Below are 18,649 nucleotides of genomic sequence, written 5' to 3'. Positions count from 1 at the left end.
GCTCTCTCAGGGGCTCTGGAGCAGGCTGTGCTGGTGTGACCGTGCGCAGACATGGAGATGGCACAGGGGAGAGGGTGAGCATTTGGCAGCCTGGTCGGGCACTTGGCCAGTCCTTGTCAGAGGAGAGCCCAGGTCAGCGTACACCCCTGTCTACAGCCCACTCAGCCTCCTGACAGCTCAGCAGTCACTTCTGCAATGCTGTCTCAGGGTACAGCTATTGCCACCCATGTCCTTGCACATGTCAGGTCCAGCCCTGGTGACACACACGACTGGGTTGTTATGGGCCTCCCCTGGCTGAACTTTCTGAGATCCGTGTGGCCTCCCAGTTTCACTGTAGTCCCTGTGCCCAGTGCAGGGTGAGCTAGCAAGTGAGTTGTCTTTGGAAAGTTGAAGGCAAAATGTGTGGGAATTCTGTGCAGGGAGAAATCTGTGGTCAGGTGGGGGAATCAGAAAAAGCGTTTTTGGGGGACATCCTGTGAACAGGCCTTGAGGCACCACCAGGGGCGACACTCACCGTGGAGGCACAGGTGGGAAAAGCAGGACGGGGCGGCTGTGGCTGTGGCACCACTGGCCTCCAACTGCAGTCAGGGCCCGGAGAGGGCAGGAGCGCTCCAGGACACTCACTGGAGAGCACTTGGGCAGAAGACCAAAGAGCCCCTCAGGAGGTAACGCCAACTCCAAAGGCTGGAGCTGCTCCAGGCACAGCCCTTGCTGACGGGCGAGGGGCAGAAGAACCACCTATGGAAGCAACTCGCCTCCGCTCCCGCGAGGCCTCTGGGCCCAGGTCTGAGCTGCCGCCAGTGTCAGCTGCCGCAGCAGAGAGACCCCCCTTCACTGCAGTTTTTACATTTTTGTGTTTATCTTACATTGTACTTAGCGTTGTGCTGTAGTTTTTGTAGTGCTCAGTTAAACTAAAATGTATTTTAGATAAAATCTCATAAAATGTTAATAAAAATAAAATTAATTAAAATGCAATAAATGAATACATTTTATTTAAGCGTGACTTTTCAAAGTGTACATTCCAGCAGCATTAAGTACGTTCACAGTTTTCCCAACCGTCACAGCACATCACAACCACTCTCCAGTTCCAGCACATTCTCCCGTGGTTGTGGGAGGGGCTGGCAGCTTCCGTTGGCTGGGGGAGGGGCTTGGCAGTGCACGGTTGTCTCACAGGCGGTGGAGGTGGTGTCAGCTCATTTCTGTCTTTCTTGTCCCCAGCACATAGAACACGTGGCTAAATTCGGAAGAAATGTCAGTATTGAAGAGTTGACCTTGAACTGTATGAGCCTAAAGTAATTTAAATGGCTACTAGTACTGGATTAATAAAACATATTTTGATACATGCAAACAAATAATCACTCTGCACTCATTAAAACTCAAGCAAACCCTGTCTGGTGTGACTCAGTGGATTGAGCACAGGCCTGTGAGTCAAAGGGTCATTGGTTCGATTCCCAGTCAGGGCATGTGCCTGGGGTGCCAGCCAGGTCCCCAGTGGGGGTGTGTGTGAGAGGAACCAACTGATGTTTCTCTCACACATCGTTTCTCCCCCTCTCTTTCTCCCTCCCTTCCTCTCTCTGTCTCTAAATGTAAATAAATAAAATCTTTTTAAAAAACAGGCAAGCATTGGTTTAGTATGTGAGCAGATGTGCACAGCATAGTGTTAATGAAAAGTGTAGTTACAACACAGTTGTGGAAGGAGGTCCCCCCTGTGTATTGGGACAGTGTGTGTGGGTGTGTGGTCTTTGTCCCAGAATGAACAAAAGGCAGGGTGAGGAGGGTGCAATATGACCCCCTCTCCCCAACAAGCTGTGCATCAAAAATGACATTTTTGAGTGACCAGTTATGTAGCAATTGTCCAAGGCCATGCCGGCACACCAAATTCCTTAATTATTTAGTTTCGAGGGTTTTTTTTTGTTGTTATTTGAATGTAGATATTGCTGTGGTAAACATTACCTGTTTATTGCTTTTTAAGAAACCACATTTACTGCTGCTTTACTACATTCTTGAGGTAAATGATGGCTGAGTCTAAAGTATTCAATAAATTCTGATTCTAGGTTAGCAGTGCCCAATTGTTTTACTTTTTAGAAACTTCAGCCATTAAAAAAAATTTACTGTATCGATGAACCACTTATTCGCTGAGGAAATCATTATGTTGGGTAGATAAAGGCTGCCTTGTAAAAGAGGAAAAGTTTGGCTTTAAGCATTTACTTATTTCTCGCAAACCTTCAGGAATAGGGAGACGGAACCTCTGGTTCAATTACTTGTCCTTTGGCGCCCCCTTGTGGGATATTTGCTCACCAGCCCCGGGGCCCCTCCCAGGCAGACGCCGGGCAGGGGGCGGAAGGGATTGGCTGATTGAAAGCTTGAGTTGGGGGAAGCCAGTTCACCTGCCACTCAAAGGCCAAGTCCACACATCTCTCCTCTTCTAGAGTAGGGGGCATTTCCACGTTGCCGTCGACTGTTTCCCTGTAATACACTGTCCCTACCACTTGTCTCTCACCTCCCACCCATAACCCAAACCACCGAAAATCCTGTGCACAGGAGGAAGTCGCATCCTCAGCTTGCACACAGGGTCCTTTGCATTGGTCCCCACCCTCCTCTCCGGCCTTGCTTCTCCTAACTGCCCCTCACGCGCCCTGTGGACGCCTCCCCCCAGCAGGCCGCCCTCCTTCCTACCACCAAGCCTTGACTGTGCTGGTCCCTCTGTCTGGAGTGCTGGCCCTCCGTGATCCTCTTTGCAACAAAATCTTTTCTTCAAGTCCCTCCTAACATGCTGCCTCCTAAGGAAGCCTTCCTCAACTCTCCAGGCAGAAGGTGTTCCTTCCTGTGTGCCCAAGGCACCCTGTTTTCGCTTCTAAGTCAGCAGTGTTCACCGTGTGTGACTGTCCCCTCCACTGGTCCCCATCCTGTGAGCTGGCCGCGTGTCTCACTCATATTGCCTAGAGAGTCCCGGCACACTGTAGGTCCTCCAGAAATGCTTGTCAGATGAACGCATGCTCCATGGCCTTGGAGTCTGGGGGTTCGCTCACTGAGGGACGACATCCCAGGAGGGTGTATTGAAGTTGTGTGTCTGACCCCACCCAAGCCCTGGAGCTGGGAGGATGGGCGCCAATGCAGGGAGCTGGGCCACCTCAGGACCTGGTGTGGATCCGAGAGGCTTCAGATCAGGCTCTGAGGGAAGGTGGGTCCCTGGGACGGGCTGAGCTAATCTTAGAAGCATGTGCCAAGTGATGCCATCTCAGGGATGCAATTAAGGCTCAGCTGTGTTGATGAGGAACCTGTGAGGTGTCACCGCAGTGGCTGAGGTAATTGGAGGCAGCGAGGGTGGGCAGGAAGGAAAAGGCAGGAGATTCTTGGAGGAAGGGCCCCCTGCTGAGAGCTGCCCCCCCCTCCCCCCAGGAGGTGCTGCTCTCTCCTCCCAGGTTCTCCACTGTGCCCAGCTGCTCCGCCCCCACATCTCCAGAGTTGGCCCCAGTCCCTCTGCCATCAGAGGGGCCCAGCCACCATGAGGGACACAGCAGTAGAGGAATCCCTCTTCCAAATCATCCACAGCTACCACCAGTATGCGGCCCGGGAGGGGGACCTGGAGACCCTGTCCCTGGAGGAGCTGAAGGCCCTGCTCATGGACAACGTGCCCCGCTTCATGGACAGCCTGGTGCGTGGGCCTGGGGTCCGGTGGGGACGAGGGAGAGGGCTGGTGGTGGGGCCGCAGGGAGGGTTTGGCGCAGGGAGCCGTCTCCCAGGAGGAGCTGAACTGCGGGGCGGGGGAGTGCCGAGGGCAGGACCTGTGGTCACAGGGAGGTGGGCCTGCCTGGCCCCACTCCAGCCCAAGTGTCACTAGTCCCTGAAAGTCCATCCTAAACCCAAAGCCGTTTGTTCCCCTGCTTGTTCGCTTCCATGAGAGCAGGCCCTGAACTTGCCCTCTGCCCGCAGGTAGGCCTTTCAGTTTCTCATCCCGCTCGACCTGCCCTCTGAATGCAGCCCCTTTTCCTGGGTCTCGCACAAGTCCCTCCGCTCCCCAAATCCCCAAGTCTGGGGAGGATAGTTGGGTTAAAGGGAAGCCAGGAGGGAGTAGGTGTGGGTGGACAGGAAGTGTGGCTTCCCCTCCTCCCTCTTGTCCCTGGGCTGACAGAGTCTCGGTCCAGCCTGGGGGCCCAGCCCCAGTCTAGGCTGCTCAGGCCTGGGAGTCTTCCCCACCATCAGGGCCAGCCGTGGGATTACTGGGCTCCCTGGGGACCGCAAGGCCGGCCGGAGTGTCTGTCCCCGTACCATGCCCTGGGGGTCCCCAGAGGACTCCAGTGGCCCTGACTCAAGGCCACTGCACTCCAGGAGAAGCAGTCTTAGGGTCCTTGCATGTCTCCCTTGGCCTACCTTTGAGAGACATCAGAGGACAGGGTCCTGTCCTGGGTTTACTGGAGTACAGCCTTGAGGGCCACAGAGGGGGGACCAGGGGGACTGTGAAGAGTCCCCTGTTTCGAGGGAGACCTTTTCCCTTCTAGGGCCATTTGCCTACATCATGGGGCTGTGTAAGCACCTGGGAACGGGGCCCTCAGTGACAGGCACCAGGCACAGGGCAGACAGACGGCAGCCTGGGCCGGGCGGGCTGAGTGCGGGAAGCCTGGGAGAGCCTGCCGTTGGCAGGGAGCCTCCAGGTTCTTGGGTCAGCCAGCTTGTGGAGGAGGCAGGATGTATGGTGGGGGCGGTGGGGAGAGACAGAAGGCGCCAACCTGCCAGCCCCCTCCCCCGCTTTACAGATCCAACAACTACCCGGCCCCCCCGCCCCCCCCGCCCCCCCGCCCTGAGGGCTGCTCTCTGGGTTCCTGGCCACCAGCCCAGTCCTGCCAAAACCTGCTTCACTGCCCCTGCCCGGGGCTCCCACCTCTTCTTCTCCTTTTCTGTCTCTTTGCTGCATCTTTACCCCTGACTTCCTTCCTTCCTACTGTCCCATCCGCCTCAAATGCTCCTTTCTTTTCCTTCTCCATCCCCAGTCCGTAGCCCTCAGGGCCACCTGCCCTGGGACACCCCGGACAGTTCCAGGGCCCACGGCAGGGTCTTCTCCCTCCTCTGCACTTTCCTTAGGACACAGGCCAATTGTCAGAAACTACTGTGGGGCAGGTGCACACCCTGCAGCAATCTGACACCACAGGTGCTGGCCCTGCAGTGGTGCCAGAGGTGCAGACAGGAGGGTGTGTGGGGTTGGGGGGGTGCACCCCACCTTGGCCAGCTTCCTGTGCGAAGCCTCAGGCGGGGCTGTCCCTGCAGGGGAGCTTGTAGTTCAGCAGGGGAGACAGACTTAAAATGCCACCAGCAGAGGACCAGGCACAGCAAGCAGTGCCTGGTCTGCACCTTCTGTCTGCCCGTGCAGCCCAGGTCCAGGGGCCCCCGCACCCCTCTGCCTCTTCTGCCCGATTCTGCAGCACACGCTGTCCTGGTCCCTGCGTGAGCGAGGAGCTGTTTCCTGCAAGCCTTTGGCAGGCAGGGCCACACACAGTTCCCCTGTCCCGGTCCTTCACCAGTGGGAGGTGGAGAGCCTGTCCAGCTGCTCAAGGCGAGGGCCTGGGTGCTGGCTGACCCTCTGCCCACTCCCCAGGGCCGGAAGGAGCCGTACTTCGTCGCCGAGCTGTTCCGGGAGGCGGACAAGGACAAGGACAACCAGATCTGCTTTGACGAGTTCCTGCACATCCTGGGCAGGCTGCTGAGGGACTACCACCTGCAGTACCACCGGCAGCTGTGCGCCCACTACTGCACGCAGCACGGCCTCTACTGACGGAGCAGGGCCGCCTCCCCACAGGGGCCTGCCCGGGAGCCGTGACCCAGCGCTGGGCGGCGGGGTGGAGCTGGGCCACGTGTGTCTGTGTGTTCCCGATGTGTGTGCACAAGCATGTGCATGTCTGTGGGAAGGACACCTGGGAGGGAAGAAAATAAAGCAACTTCACAGCAGTTTCTGGTGTTACTCCGCTCGTGGCTAGGGCGTCAGCCATGGGTCCATGAGGGGCGGTTTGGATCCCCCAGGTAGGGGGTCATCTATTTTGGGCGAGAGACACAGCCCCCGTCTCCAGCAGCCCCTGTCTGAGGGGTGAACAGCCCCTGCTCTCAGCCTTCAGGCTGAGAGGGAGGAGTCTCTTTGTTGGGGAGCTGACCCTCTGACACATGATGTTCTGATCCTTCAGTCACTACACGCACGTGATGGGAGAGGACAGGAGGGCAGGGGCACACCTGACAGGGCCTGGTTTGGAGGGTCTCCTGGCTCTGGGACGAGGCCCCAGGGATCGGCGGAGAAAGGCAGAGCGGCCTGGGAAGGGGGGCCAGGAGGGGGTGGGAGGTGAGGCTGGTAGCAGAGCGGGGTGGCGGGCCTGTGGGGAAGTGCAGGTCGCGGGGTGGGTCTGTGCGAGCTGAGTCAGCGAGGGGCACAAGGGCAAAGCCAGCAGCCCAGCCTGCTATGGGGAAGAGCACTGAGTGCAACTGGGGTGCCTGTCAATCAAGGAAGTGTTCCTGGAGGAAAAAGGGTTGTGCCTGGTTTTACTAATAAAAAATGATGATACATGTGGGTGTCTCTCCAGCTCAGGGCTACTTGTGACTCACTGATCCGAGTCCTCCCGGGGCCTCGGACCCCTCCCAGCACAGACCTGCCCCTGCCGCGTCTCTGTGATGTCTGTTTCTCTGTCCCCCTGGGGGCCCAGGACTCTGAGGCAGAATCTCTCTGGGGCGGCCTCCTCTGCCTTAGGCCCTGCTGGCGCTCCTCTTGGTGGGTTCTCTGAGAACGACCTGGGAGCCCGTGTCCTGAGCTCGCTGTGGTGGCAACGATGAGTTTAAAAGAATGATGGGCGATCATCTTCATTGCTCTCCAGTGCACATGGCTGGGGGTTCATTTAAGGGAATTGGCTTGGCTCCCCGCCCCCTGATGTGGGCGGAGCAGGGCCCTCTGTCTCTGACCAGTCAGGCTCCGGGCGGATCCGCCCTGCCGCTCTCCAGGCGGCCCCACCGATGTCCCTTCCACACGCGCTCGTCCGACACGGCTTGTCTTCTGGGACCCAGCGGGGCCCTCGCCCATCTCCCTCTTGGCCTTCCTGGGTTCCCTGGGGCCTGAACTCTCCCGTGCAGGTGCACGTCCTGCTGCACTGCAGTGGGTTTTCTGTCTGAGTCCTCCACGGAGCCAGGGGCCCCTTGTCACTTGGGTGTCCTCCCACAGGGCTCAGCGCTAGCACGCAGCCGGAGGTCAGCCACGTTGGAGGACCGAACACAGAAACCCGACTGAAGTCGTGGTGGGCCTCTTCCCCGGGCGGGGAGGTGGATTCTTCCTGCCTTTCTCACCCGAACCGAGTTGGATTTCACAGGCCAAGGGGGCAGCTCAGCCCAGCCCTCCTCTCCTTCCTCCTGCCCCTTCCTGGGGGGATTTCTTCACTGCCCTGCCTGCACTGTCCTGGTTTCGTCAGGCGAGGCCAGCCCCCTCGGGTCTGTTGGGACACAGACAGGATGGAGCTCTTTCCTGTAAACAGGCCCAGGTTCCGCTCCCCCAGGTTGCCCCACGCCCCACAGTCTGATGACAGGCCTTGCCTTTCCCCCCACCCCACATGCTTACCCAAGTCCCAACACCCCCTCCCACCCTGGCGGCTCCCTCCGTCTGGCTCCGGCTCTCCCTGCCCCTCCCAAGGCTGTCTGTCGGGAGCAGCGTCCCGGGGGTGGCGGTTCCTGGCCTCACTGGTCAGCAGGCGCCCCAGACAAGCACAGGACCCTGGAAGGAGGCCAGGGCTCATGTCTGCCCTGAGTCTCCCTCACCAGGTCTGGAGACTATTTTCCTTAATCTCTGGATGAAGAAAGCTGTCTCCACAGGGACCATTCTCAGAGGGGTGGCTCCAAGGAAGCCATGTCCCAAAGGTCAGGGTCTGGGAAGGATCGTCCCCACCAGCCTCCTATTCACCACACTGAGAGAGGTCAGCGTGAGCTCCATCCTGGGCTGCTGAGCAAATCCTAAGCGGAGGCTCAGAAAAGCCAGCTCGCTGGTCCTAATGTCTACTTTTTGTCATCTAAGCACCAGAACAGAGCAGAACACATGGCCATAGGAAGGAGCTTGAGTAACTAACTCCCCGTGCCTCAGTTTCCTTATCTGTCACATAGGGATAATTGTACCTGTAATACCCATTTTACAGGTTTCAAATGAGTTAGTGGGTGTAAAAACACTTTGAAAATATAAGGTGCGACTTGGGTAAGGCGGTGTTGTGCCAGGTCATGGGGGAGAGGACCTGGTGAGTAACAGGTATGCGCTAAGTTCTGGATCCCCGGTTGAAAACATGGCATACGTGCCAGAAACAGTCATGCTTTCCTGTGAAGAGGCTGACGAACCTCCTGCCAAGGAGGTTAGGCTACGTATTGTTGGTGGATCCACATCTTGTCTTGTTCCAAAAGTGACTTAAGGTGACTGGGGTGTGATAAAGGGAATTTCTGCACGGGGTAGGGGTGGATCAAGTGTTCAATTTCGCATTCATTTATACCCCCGGTAGGTGGTGACTGAACACCCCATCTGGACCAGGCCCTGAGGTTGTGATGGGGTTTCTGGCCTCAAGGACAGGCAATAAGCAGATGAATCACAGCACAGCGGGGCATGTGCTGCGATGCATAGGGATGGGGGCAGCTCTAAGGACGGAAGAATGAACTCGGCGTCTGTAAGGGGGGAGAAGGAGGCTCAGGGATGGACAGGGGGTGGCCAGTGGATGGTGCCTGTGCTGGACTAGGGAGGATGAGGAGGGATTTACTGGCAAAGAGGCATCCCAGGCAGGAGCAGGAAGTAGATGTTGTCACAACGTGTCACGAGTCACCTAAATCATTTGGTGTACTGAATGTTGTGTCTCTCTGTGGGCCTCAGCTTCCTCTTCCTCATCTGTAAAATGGGAATGGTGGTAGTACAGCCCTCACGGGATTACTGGGAGAATTCGATGGATCGATGTAAGTAAAGCACTTACAACACCCAGTGGCACATTGTAAAAGCCCAATAAATATTAGCTACAATTTTGCTGTTATTTGTTCTTATTATTGATCATTGTTGTTGTTAGTGTGTGCGCCAGGCACCCTGCTGGGTCTGGGGGGGCAGAGGTGGATGGTCCAGTCTGGGTCCCTGGGGGTTCACAGTCCTGCTGGGCATCGGGTGCGCCCTCACATGGTGCTACGCAGCACTCTAAGCACTGGACACAGTATTTTGTGTAAGCTTTTTATTAAAATGTCATACATATTAAGAAAAGTATACAAATCATACATATTTTGCATCTATTATTAATCTTCACAACATTATTTTTAGGTGAAAACCTTTACAATTTTTATTTTATTTTTTATTTTAAAAACAGCTTTGTTGAAATGTAACTGACATTCAATAAGCTCCTTAGTTTTAATTGTGGCAAAATGCACAGAACATAAAATTGAGTATCTTGACCAGTTTTAAGTGTGTAGTTCAGTCGGAAGTACATTCCCTCTCCAGAACTAAAGCTCCACACTCAACACACAACGGCTTCCCCACCGACCCCCAGCCCCCAGCCCTGGCGCCCACCATTCTGTTTTCTGTCTGTGACTTTGACTACACACAGTAGGTCAGATAACTGGAATCACAGAGTATTTGTTTCACTTTTTTCACTTGGCAGAATGTTTTCAAAATTCATCCATGTTGCAGCATGGGTCAGATTTCCCTTCCTTTTTATTTTTTTAAATTCCTCACCCCTAAGGAATTGATTTTTGAGAGAGGGAGAGCGCGAGAGAGAAACAGCTATCAGTTGCCTCCTGCACGTTCCCTGACGGGATGGAACCCACAACATTTTGCTGTGGGGGACGACACTCCAGCCAACTGAGCCACCTGGCCAGGGCAGAATTCCCTTCCTTTTTAAAGACGGAATAATATTCCATTGCATTCGTGTGTGTGTGTGTGTGTGTGTGTGTGAGACATTTTATTATCTGTCCCTCTGTGGATGGACATCATGAGCTGCGCCCACATTCTGGCTGTTGTGAGTGACGCCGACGGAAACATGGGCGTGTGTCTGGTGCGGGTACCTGCTGAGACCCTCCGTTCAGTCGTTTCAGATGTGTACCCAGAAGTGGGATTGCTGGATCCTGCGGTAATTCTGTTTTTAACTTTTTGAGGAACCTCCATGGTAACTGCACCATTTTACATTCCCACTAGCACTGCACAAGGGTCCCAGTTTCTTCACATCCTCCCCAGTGCTTGTTATTTTCAGTTTGCGTTGATAGTAGCCATTCTAGTGAGCCTGAGGTGCTGTTGTGAGTAGTGATGTGGAGCATCTTTTTTACGTGCTCATCTTCTTTTGTATGTCTTCTTCGGAGAAGTATCCATTCAAGTCCTTCACCCATTTTTTATTTGTGTTGTTTGTTTTTTGTTGTTGTTAAGTGGTAGACGTCCTTTAGATGTTCTGGATATTTCCTCAACTCAGACATACATGATTTGTAAATATTTTCTCCTATTATGGTCTCCTAGAAAGTAAACTCTATTTTTAATCTCTACTTAATGACTGAGGTAACTAAGGCACCGGGAGGGTGAGTAATAATGCCCAAGGTTACACAGCTATAAAGTTACTGACACAATGAAACCCAACAGGGTACGCAATCATGAAGAAAGGCTAATCCCATCTATTTCCCCAAGGGGGCGATGATGGTTTAGGACCTGGAGAAGCAGTAGGTAAAATACTTGTTGAGTTGGTGAAGGAAGGAGAGGAGAGGGGGGTTTTCCCCAGCAGAGTGATGTTTTTGTCAGATTGGTCTCTGGAGCCCGAAGCCCCAGGATCTGGTCTGGCTGATGACACATCCATCTGTACTGGGAAACGCTGAGTGAACCATGTCACCTTTCTGCTCTCAGCTTCCTTGTAGGTGCTGGGTGGGTTCTGCACGCCACCTTCCTGACAACCCTGTTCTGAAACTCTAATCAGATTACAAGGGTGTGAAGTGCTTTGTAGCACTAGAATGCACTAACGCACAACAAATCGTCAGCTCTGAAAGCCAGTTAATGTCATCTGAGTGGCATTTTGTCAGGTTAGGGAACAGTTTGTTCCTCCTGAAATCCTGGGGAGTTGGCCACCTCCTCTTCTCTGCTTGGGCAGGAAGCATTTCTGCCTTCTCCAAAGTACCTCACCCCCACCACACCCCCACAGAGTGGGTTCCTCTTCAGCTCAGGCTCTTGGGGTCAGAGGCACACAGTCATCTCAGAGGGGCTGAGGGGTCCCTGGGGTGCTTATGCAGAGGCTCAGTGCCTCCCACACACAGAGGGACCCCCAGCCAGCCTTGGTCTCTGAGGAACACTGACCCCGGGCTTCACAGTGCAGGAGAGGGGGCAAGAGGTATGGACAGCAGGAGAGAAACTGGCCCTTAGCAAGGTGTCTCTGCAAAGTCCAACTGCCCACACAGCAACAATAGTGGAAACACTGCACTCTTCGTCACTAAAATCCAGCAGCAGCACAGGTGTCCTTAACATTTTATGGCTCTTTGCATCCCCATGAGAATCTGATGAAAGCCACGGAGGAATGTGCTCATGTGCCCCCAAAATGATGCATTCACTTCAGTTCCATTTGGAGACACACAGACAGGCCACCATGTAAGAGATTAGCAACTGTGACAGTGGGGGCTCAGGAGGGAGTGCCATGGTCACCAAGTTGGAGGATGGCAGCAGCCCAGAGAAGGAGTCCTTACTACGGCCGGTATGGCTACTTCCTGGTTTCCCCAGCTGGGCACTACTGCTGGGAAAAGGACTTCCTCTTCCTCTTCCTTCTCCCCTCCCCACATCAGAACTGTTCATCCTGCTGTGATTACCCCATTCACCTGGTTAGGAAACCCGGGGCTGTAGCAACCCTGGGAGGGAGCAGCTGCCAAGCCCTAGCGGCTGGCCAAGCCCAGTTGCTATAAAAGGGAGCCACTGCTCAGCCTGCATATTCTGTCAATTCAGTCAACTCTGTCAACAAGGTTTCTGGAAGACCTGGTAAGTGGGACTGCCCTGGTCACCCCACACTTTGGGCTTCCCCAGGGGAGGGCTGGAGAGCTCAGCAGCCTTCTCTGAGAGTGGGGAGAGAAGGTCAGGGAGGTCTGGACGGTGATTGAACCTCCCAGGGGAGGAGAGTGAGACAGGGACAGAGAAGGCCAGTCCTGCAGCACTTTTGGATGAGGGCACATTCATTTCCTAAGCCGGGCCATTCTTGGGCAGAGGGTGAGAGCATGGAGAAAGGTGGCAGGCACTATGTGTGCATGTGTGCATGTGTGTGTACCTACTGCCTCCCGCATTCCTGTCTGTATCAGTCAACCCCTTCCCATCATAGCTCTAGCCATTCTCTGGGTTTAGTTATTGGATGGTGCAGGTCAGGACAAAGCCATTACTTGGGTTTTGAACCTTCTGAATGTCTTCACTCAGTCTTAGTCTTAGTCTTCACTCAGCTGTGGGCAGAGGCGCCATCCCTACCCATGTGCTCTCCCTTCCAGGTGAGGCACATCCTTGGACACCATGCTGACGGAACTGGAGAGTGCCCTGACCAACTTCATTACTGTCTACCACAAGTACTCTCTGGAGAAAGGGAACGCCCATGCCCTCTACAGGAGTGACTTCAAGAAAATGATAGAGGCCGAGTGCCCTCAGTATATGAAGGTGAGGATGGGCTGGGTGTGGTCCCGTTCTCTGCCTAGCTCTGATGATGCCCCAGGGCCACTGGTCCCTCTCCTGCCCCAGATAAATGTCCACTCTTCAGCTTTCACTGAGATTTTTACACTCTGCTTCTCTCTCCTCAATCTCGACAGAAAAAGAGTGCAGATGCCTGGTTCAGAGAGTTGGATATCAACAGCGATAAAGCCATCAACTTCGAGGAGTTCCTCATACTGGTGATAAAGATGGGTGTGCTGGCCCATAAAGAAAGCCACAAGTAACATGGCTGTTGGGTGCTGGGGCTGCGCCCCTGGAATTGTCCCTGAAGAATAATAAAGTAATTGATACCTCAGGTCTTTCTTGGTCTCTTGCTTTTCTCTTGTGGAATGAGGTTCCTGGGGGAGTGGAGGGAGTGTTGGAAAACCCACAGGAGAACACCGGACCTCTGCTGCCCGGCACTCCCTATGCCTCAAGAACATTCAGTGCTTACAACTTGCCTGGTGTCCTCTCTGCATCCCCCTCAACTGTCTGAGTCTCTTCTAGCCCCAGCCCTGGGCCACTGGTTCTAGGACTTAGGGATTCTAAAAAGTCCATGACACTATAGCTGATCTTTCAAGAGGGTGATAAGGAAACAGGGTGATATAAGAAACACTACTGTCCTCTAAACTAAATTTTAATTTCCAGCTAAATTTCTTACCTGAGACTCTTGGGAACCCTTGGGAGATAACTGCGTGCATGTGTGTGTGTGTTTGAGAGAGAGAGAAAGACAGAGACAGAGACTGACCCTGTGTGTGGTGTGACCTTAGGTGGATGTTTAGAATCCCCCAGTAACTAACACTAATAGTTCCCATTCCAGATTTTGGAACCTTTCCTTCTCTCTCGACTTCCAAGCTCCCAAGTCAATCAAATAATAAAGAAATGGGCAGATAAGCCAATACACAAATAAAACTCAGCTCAAAGAACAGGTTACTCAAATGCTGCCCTGCGGATGAATGTCTGTCAATCAATGAAGTATTGAAGGGCCCGGGTAAACGGGAAGTTCAGATCCCAGACCCCGGAAAGAGTTTCTTGCTGTGCCTGGGGAAATTTTCTGTTGTCTCTACTTGTGTGATGAGGCAGTAGTGTTGGTGATGGAGAAGGGGATAGGGAGCTGTCACCAGAATCTCCAAACCAGGGTTTTTAACTTGGGTCTATTATACATCTCTAAATGGAACTGAAGTGAATGCATCATTTTGGGGGCACATGAGCACATTCCTCTGTGGCTTTCATCAGATTCTCATAGAGGTGCAAAGAGCCATAAAATGTTAAGGACACCTGTGCTGCTGCTGGATTTTAGTGACGAAGAGTGCAGTGTTTCCACTATTGTTGCTGTGTGGGCAGTTGGACTTTGCAGAGACACCTTGCTAAGGGCCAGTTTCTCTCCTGCTGTCCATACCTCTTGCCCCCTCTCCTGCACTGTGAAGCTCAGGGTCAGTGTTCCTCAGAGACCAAGGCTGGCTGGGGGTCCCTCTGTGTGTGGGAGGCACTGAGCCTCTGCATAAGCACCCCAGGGACCCCTCAGCCCCTCTGAGATGACTGTGTGCCTCTGACCCCAAGAGCCTGAGCTGAAGAGGAACCCACTCTGTGGGGGTGGGGTGGGGGTGAGGTACTTTGGAGAAGGCAGAAATGCTTCCTGCCCAAGCAGAGAAGAGGAGCTCCCCAGGATTTCAGGAGGAACAAACTGTTCCCTAACCTGACAAAATGCCACTCAGATTAACTGGCTTCCAATGTTGAAGATTACTTTCTCCTGGGTCCTGGGTTTTTTACTGTACTTGTAGACTTTAATCGTATGAGAATGCAAATGAGCAGGCAAAGGCCACAGCTTACACCCTTATTCATCAACCAAGGCTTTAATTACCAGCCAGTTTTATTATCAGCCTACATGTTAGTGAAAACAGTTGGCAGACAGAGGAAAAGTAAGCTTGGGAACCTAACATGGGATGAGGGGATCTAGTCATCAAGCAGAGAAGCTGGGCTTCTTTCTGCTGGGTGAGTGGGAAGACACAGGGGCAAAATCTCTTCCTTCTTGCTTTTCCTGAAGGAGAGCTTTATCCATCTCCCAATGCGAGGGCTTCCACCTAAGTCCAGAGTGTGGATGCATTGCAGGAAGGGAGATCATACAGGTCTGAGAGGTACCTTAGAGGCGAGATGGCCCAAATGTGGCCTGGCAAAAAAAGACAAACGTCTACAGGGTTCTCATGGCCACAGTCCAGGCCCAACTGGACCTTTAGGAGATATAATGGGAGAATACACCAAAGAGAAAACAGCCTTGCTGTTATCCACGCTGGTGGTGGTGACGGTGAGGGTGTGTGTGTGTGTGTCTGAGTAGGCCTGGGGGAAACATGTCCCGGTGCCTTTGATTCTCCTTGAAAATGTTCTATTGGACTTGCTGCTCATGGGTTCTTCAGGGGAGATTTATCATTATCAATTCTGTTTGCCAAGCTTGACCAGAGACCATGGGGAGGGCGGCACAAAGTGTCTGTTGGAATTTCCCTGTGAATGATGGGCACTGGCTGTGAAGAATTGCATTGACCTCGGGCCATCAACCGTTGATACCTGAGCTCATGGTCGGGGAGGGGAGGTGACCCCATTGGCATTGGCTACCTGGAGAAAGAGGTGGAAGCGAGGGGGGCATCACCGGAAGGCCCAGGGAGGAGGCAGGCTTGAAGACTGTGGTTTACAAACAGAACTGTGCCCATTACAGGGACAACTGGGCAGAGTCAGGCTTGAGCCCAGAGCAAGGTGATTTGGGTTCCTGTTTCCCTGCCTACAAAAGAAGAAGAAGGCAGTGGGAAGTTGAGAAATAAGTCATTCAGCAGGAAACTACCTGCAACATCTGGGCTCACAAAGGAGACCTTGGCTTACCAGTTGAGGCAGATCCGACCACTGAGATTTCCGGGGCCTGTCAGGATGACCTGTCTGAAATTCTGCTTCTTCGCCCAGACTCTCCACCCAAGGCTCCTGACTTCAGCCAGTTTCCTAACGGTTGTGACAAAAATCCTAAAGGGCATGAAGAGGATCTGGAATTGGGCAACTTGTGTTTAGCAGCTGAACAAAGGAGCTTATTCCAATGGAAAGGGCTTCCTCATACATCCCTCTACATGGGAACCAAAATCATTCTGTTGGGGTCCAGAGACCAGCCCATTTTCTGGCCTCCTGACCTGGGGAATTCAGCCTAAATTCAAATGGGCTGAAGAGGGGAGGGAAAGCTACCAACATTTACTGGGCTTCTGCTGGGTGGCAGTGTGAGAGGAAAATAGCATCGCAAAACTGGAAAAGACAAAAGGGTGATTGCTTAAGTCTTTGATCTCAGGCTAGAGTCTGTCTGAATAGAAGCAAGTCCTGCTACTTGTTAATCTTCCATTATTGAAAAATGTTAAATGTTGGCACAGTACATTTGATTAACAAGTTCCAATAGATAAAGTCAGTTTATCTGCCTGATGGAATAATATGATTGTATGACCTGGTAGAGATGGCAAACCCCTAACTGTTAGTTAATAAACATCACTCTGTTTAAAGTTAAAAGAGTCTTATATCTAACTAAGAGTCTTAATTAGGCATTTTTTTCCTGACTGTCTTTATATATTCTCAAATATTTTCAAACCAGCTTAAAAAAACCTGCTGATTCTCTTAATGAAATAAAATAAAAATTTTGACATGGGCCCATTAAATTTGTTGATCATTTTGCTTCTCAGACTTTGTGACAGTTTATCTCATTTGTTTTTTGTGACACTTCTGAAAGAAGTCATTACTCTTTCTGTTTTGTATATGAGGAGATTCGGAGAGGTTAAAAACTTTGACAAAATTTACGAATCTGGCAAGTGGCAGAGGGAAGTGTGGATCCCTAACTATCTTCAGGCTAAAAAGCCCAGTTAGCACACTATGGGAAAGCTCTCTCTTCCATGCTGTGTGTGTGGAGGGCCTGTGCTTTCTCTGCTGCCCCTTGGTCCTTGCCTCCTGCATGGGCTCTGCCACCACCAATCAGGATAAAACAAAGCACAGCAGGTGCCAGGGTGAGCTTGTCTCTGGGGCCTCTCCCTGTCTAGGACTCACCAAGTGGGCTCAGGGCTGAGCTGTTGTGGGTTGTTTCCTGGTGTGAGCAATCCTCTCGACAATAAACAGGATGACTGGCATTTTGATCTCTTTGACTTCTGAGGTGTTGCAATAATAATTTCCCCTTCATTCTGGGCTGGGGAGCCTTTCTTCCAGTCTTAGGAGCTGTAGAAGTTTCCATGTACACAATTCTCTGATTTGTAAAATCACGGTTTGAACTGGCTGCTAAGGCCAGGACATAGACCTTTAGCAACTTTTTCAAATCATCTGACCCACCTCTTTCAGTGGATAGGAGCCCCCTCCTCTTCCTGCTGAAAAGGCCTAATTAGTAGCAGAAAGCATGGAGCTCTCCTGCAGCCAAAGCCCAACCAGAGCAATTCATCAATCTAGCCCAGCAAGGGCTCCATTCAGTTCAGCTTGCTCAGCATTTTCTTCAGCTGTGGCACATTCCCCCCGTGCTTTCTAGAGCAAAATATTTAACGTAAAGAGGACGCTCGGGATTTCTTTCCTACGTTTGTCCTAGACCTTTCATGATAAGGTGTATCTATTAAGACCTCACTGTAAACATCACACTTAATGAAGAAACGTTAGATATTTCTGTTTGATGACAAGAAGAGGACAAGGATGCTCCCATTACCACTTCTATTCAATATCTGTATTGGAGGCCCTAGCCAGTGTTATAAGATAAGAACAAATAAATGGGAAGAAATGGGAGCTTTGGAGGCTCTGGCGGCTCTGGCCACGTGAAGTGGACGTGCTCCCATTTCTGCGTTTCATTGCCTCCTTCATTTCTCCCTGTGAATAACAGCTCCTCTTGCCGACTTTTTAGAAATGTGCCCCTGCCAGATTGGACTTAGTTCTTCGCACAAGGCTAGTAATGTCATTCCTGAAAAACACGCTTGCTGGTATCTCTTAGTTTTCGCTGTGGGCTGAATGGCCTTTTCCATCGCTGTATCTGGACATCCAGGCTTGGACCAGGAAAGATGCTGCCATGCTCTCAGACTCGGAGACATCGGCTACTGAGTCCTCTCCTGTAGGAAAAGGTTCAGAAATTTTGAAATTTGCAGTCCAAGGTACTCAAAGATCGTTTCTCATGCATTTCCCTTTTCTGATGTCTATTTTGGGTTTCGCAGAGAGTTAACATTCCAACAAATTAAAAAAATGCTTTATTTGTCTTCTCTGTCCTCCAGAATATTCTGCCAACTACTCTGTGCTGTGCAAGGGTTTGGAAGTATCCTACAGGACTCCCTGAAGTCCTGTCCATCCCAGCACTGACATTGGGTAGTCAACACCACCTCCACCGCCACAACCAAACTTTAGACACAATTATAGCTACTGTCTCTCAGGCAGCTGCTGCAGTTTTAGGGGAGTCAATTGATCTGTGAGATAGACAGGAGTCTTCCAAGGAACCCCCAAATGCAATAGGTGTGTTTAGTTCCTCAGTTACAGTCATGTGTTTTTATTTCCCCCCGTAGTTGCTCATGCACCCACAACCCCTGTTGAAGGAAGTCCGGTATCCTATCCTTGAGCCACGGGTCCCTCAGGCTGGTGTGGGTCTAGGGATCAACTCTGCTCCCCTGAACTGGGGGACAGACAACAGCAGCCTCTTTTGGGGTTGCTTCCACTTGCTCTAGGAGCTGATGTTGAGGCCGGCCTGCCGAATTCCAAAAATGATGCTTCTCCCTCCAGGTGCCAGGGCCGCTCCCTGTGCTGGGAAACAAGTTCTGCTCTTCTGAGTTTCTGTCCTGATGGCCAGGCATCTTTCCCCAGAGTTCCTGGGAAGAATGGGTTTGGGAATTTCCACCAGCAGCTCTTATTGTCCCTGTGGCTTCTTTGTTCCTGGCATGGTCTCCTCTTTCCTCATGGTAATTTGACTTCAAGAAAATTTTCCTGCCTATGGATCTAGGTAGGGCCAATACAGCTCTCTTACCTCATAGCTCCAGG

The 18,649-nt window shown here is 52.3% G+C and overlaps 2 protein-coding genes across 2 annotated transcripts; both read left to right on the top strand.

The window, feature by feature from the left end:
• The first annotated feature begins 3,326 nt into the window (after window positions 1-3,326).
• Window positions 3,327-5,930, top strand: LOC123804716 (protein S100-A15A-like). Its single transcript, XM_045817135.1, has 2 exons — window positions 3,327-3,655; window positions 5,591-5,930. The coding sequence occupies exons 1-2, from the start codon at window positions 3,506-3,508 to the stop codon at window positions 5,765-5,767; spliced, it is 327 nt and encodes a 108-aa protein (XP_045673091.1). The 5' UTR covers window positions 3,327-3,505; the 3' UTR covers window positions 5,768-5,930.
• Window positions 5,931-11,810: 5,880 nt separating this feature from the next.
• On the top strand, window positions 11,811-12,965 carry S100A8 (S100 calcium binding protein A8). Its single transcript, XM_045816961.1, has 3 exons — window positions 11,811-11,962; window positions 12,457-12,619; window positions 12,769-12,965. Exons 2-3 carry the CDS (start codon window positions 12,479-12,481, stop codon window positions 12,892-12,894), a joined length of 267 nt encoding a protein of 88 aa, XP_045672917.1. The 5' UTR covers window positions 11,811-11,962; window positions 12,457-12,478; the 3' UTR covers window positions 12,895-12,965.
• The last annotated feature ends 5,684 nt before the right edge of the window (window positions 12,966-18,649 follow it).

This window comes from Phyllostomus hastatus, unplaced genomic scaffold (assembly GCF_019186645.2).
Source record: "Phyllostomus hastatus isolate PE091 unplaced genomic scaffold, TTU_PhHast_1.1 phas_scaffold_216, whole genome shotgun sequence".
NCBI classification, from domain to species: Eukaryota; Metazoa; Chordata; class Mammalia; order Chiroptera; family Phyllostomidae; genus Phyllostomus; species Phyllostomus hastatus.
This window is presented reverse-complemented; position numbering and strand designations above follow the sequence as displayed.

Coding starts and splice junctions, on each gene's coding strand:
- S100A8 (XM_045816961.1), top strand. CDS start 12,479: ATGCTGACGGAACTGGAGAGTGCCCTGACCAACTTCATTACTGTCTAC. Junction 12,620..12,768: donor AGTGCCCTCAGTATATGAAG/GTGAGGATGGGC, acceptor CAATCTCGACAG/AAAAAGAGTGCAGATGCCTG.
- LOC123804716 (XM_045817135.1), top strand. CDS start 3,506: ATGAGGGACACAGCAGTAGAGGAATCCCTCTTCCAAATCATCCACAGC. Junction 3,656..5,590: donor CCCGCTTCATGGACAGCCTG/GTGCGTGGGCCT, acceptor CCCACTCCCCAG/GGCCGGAAGGAGCCGTACTT.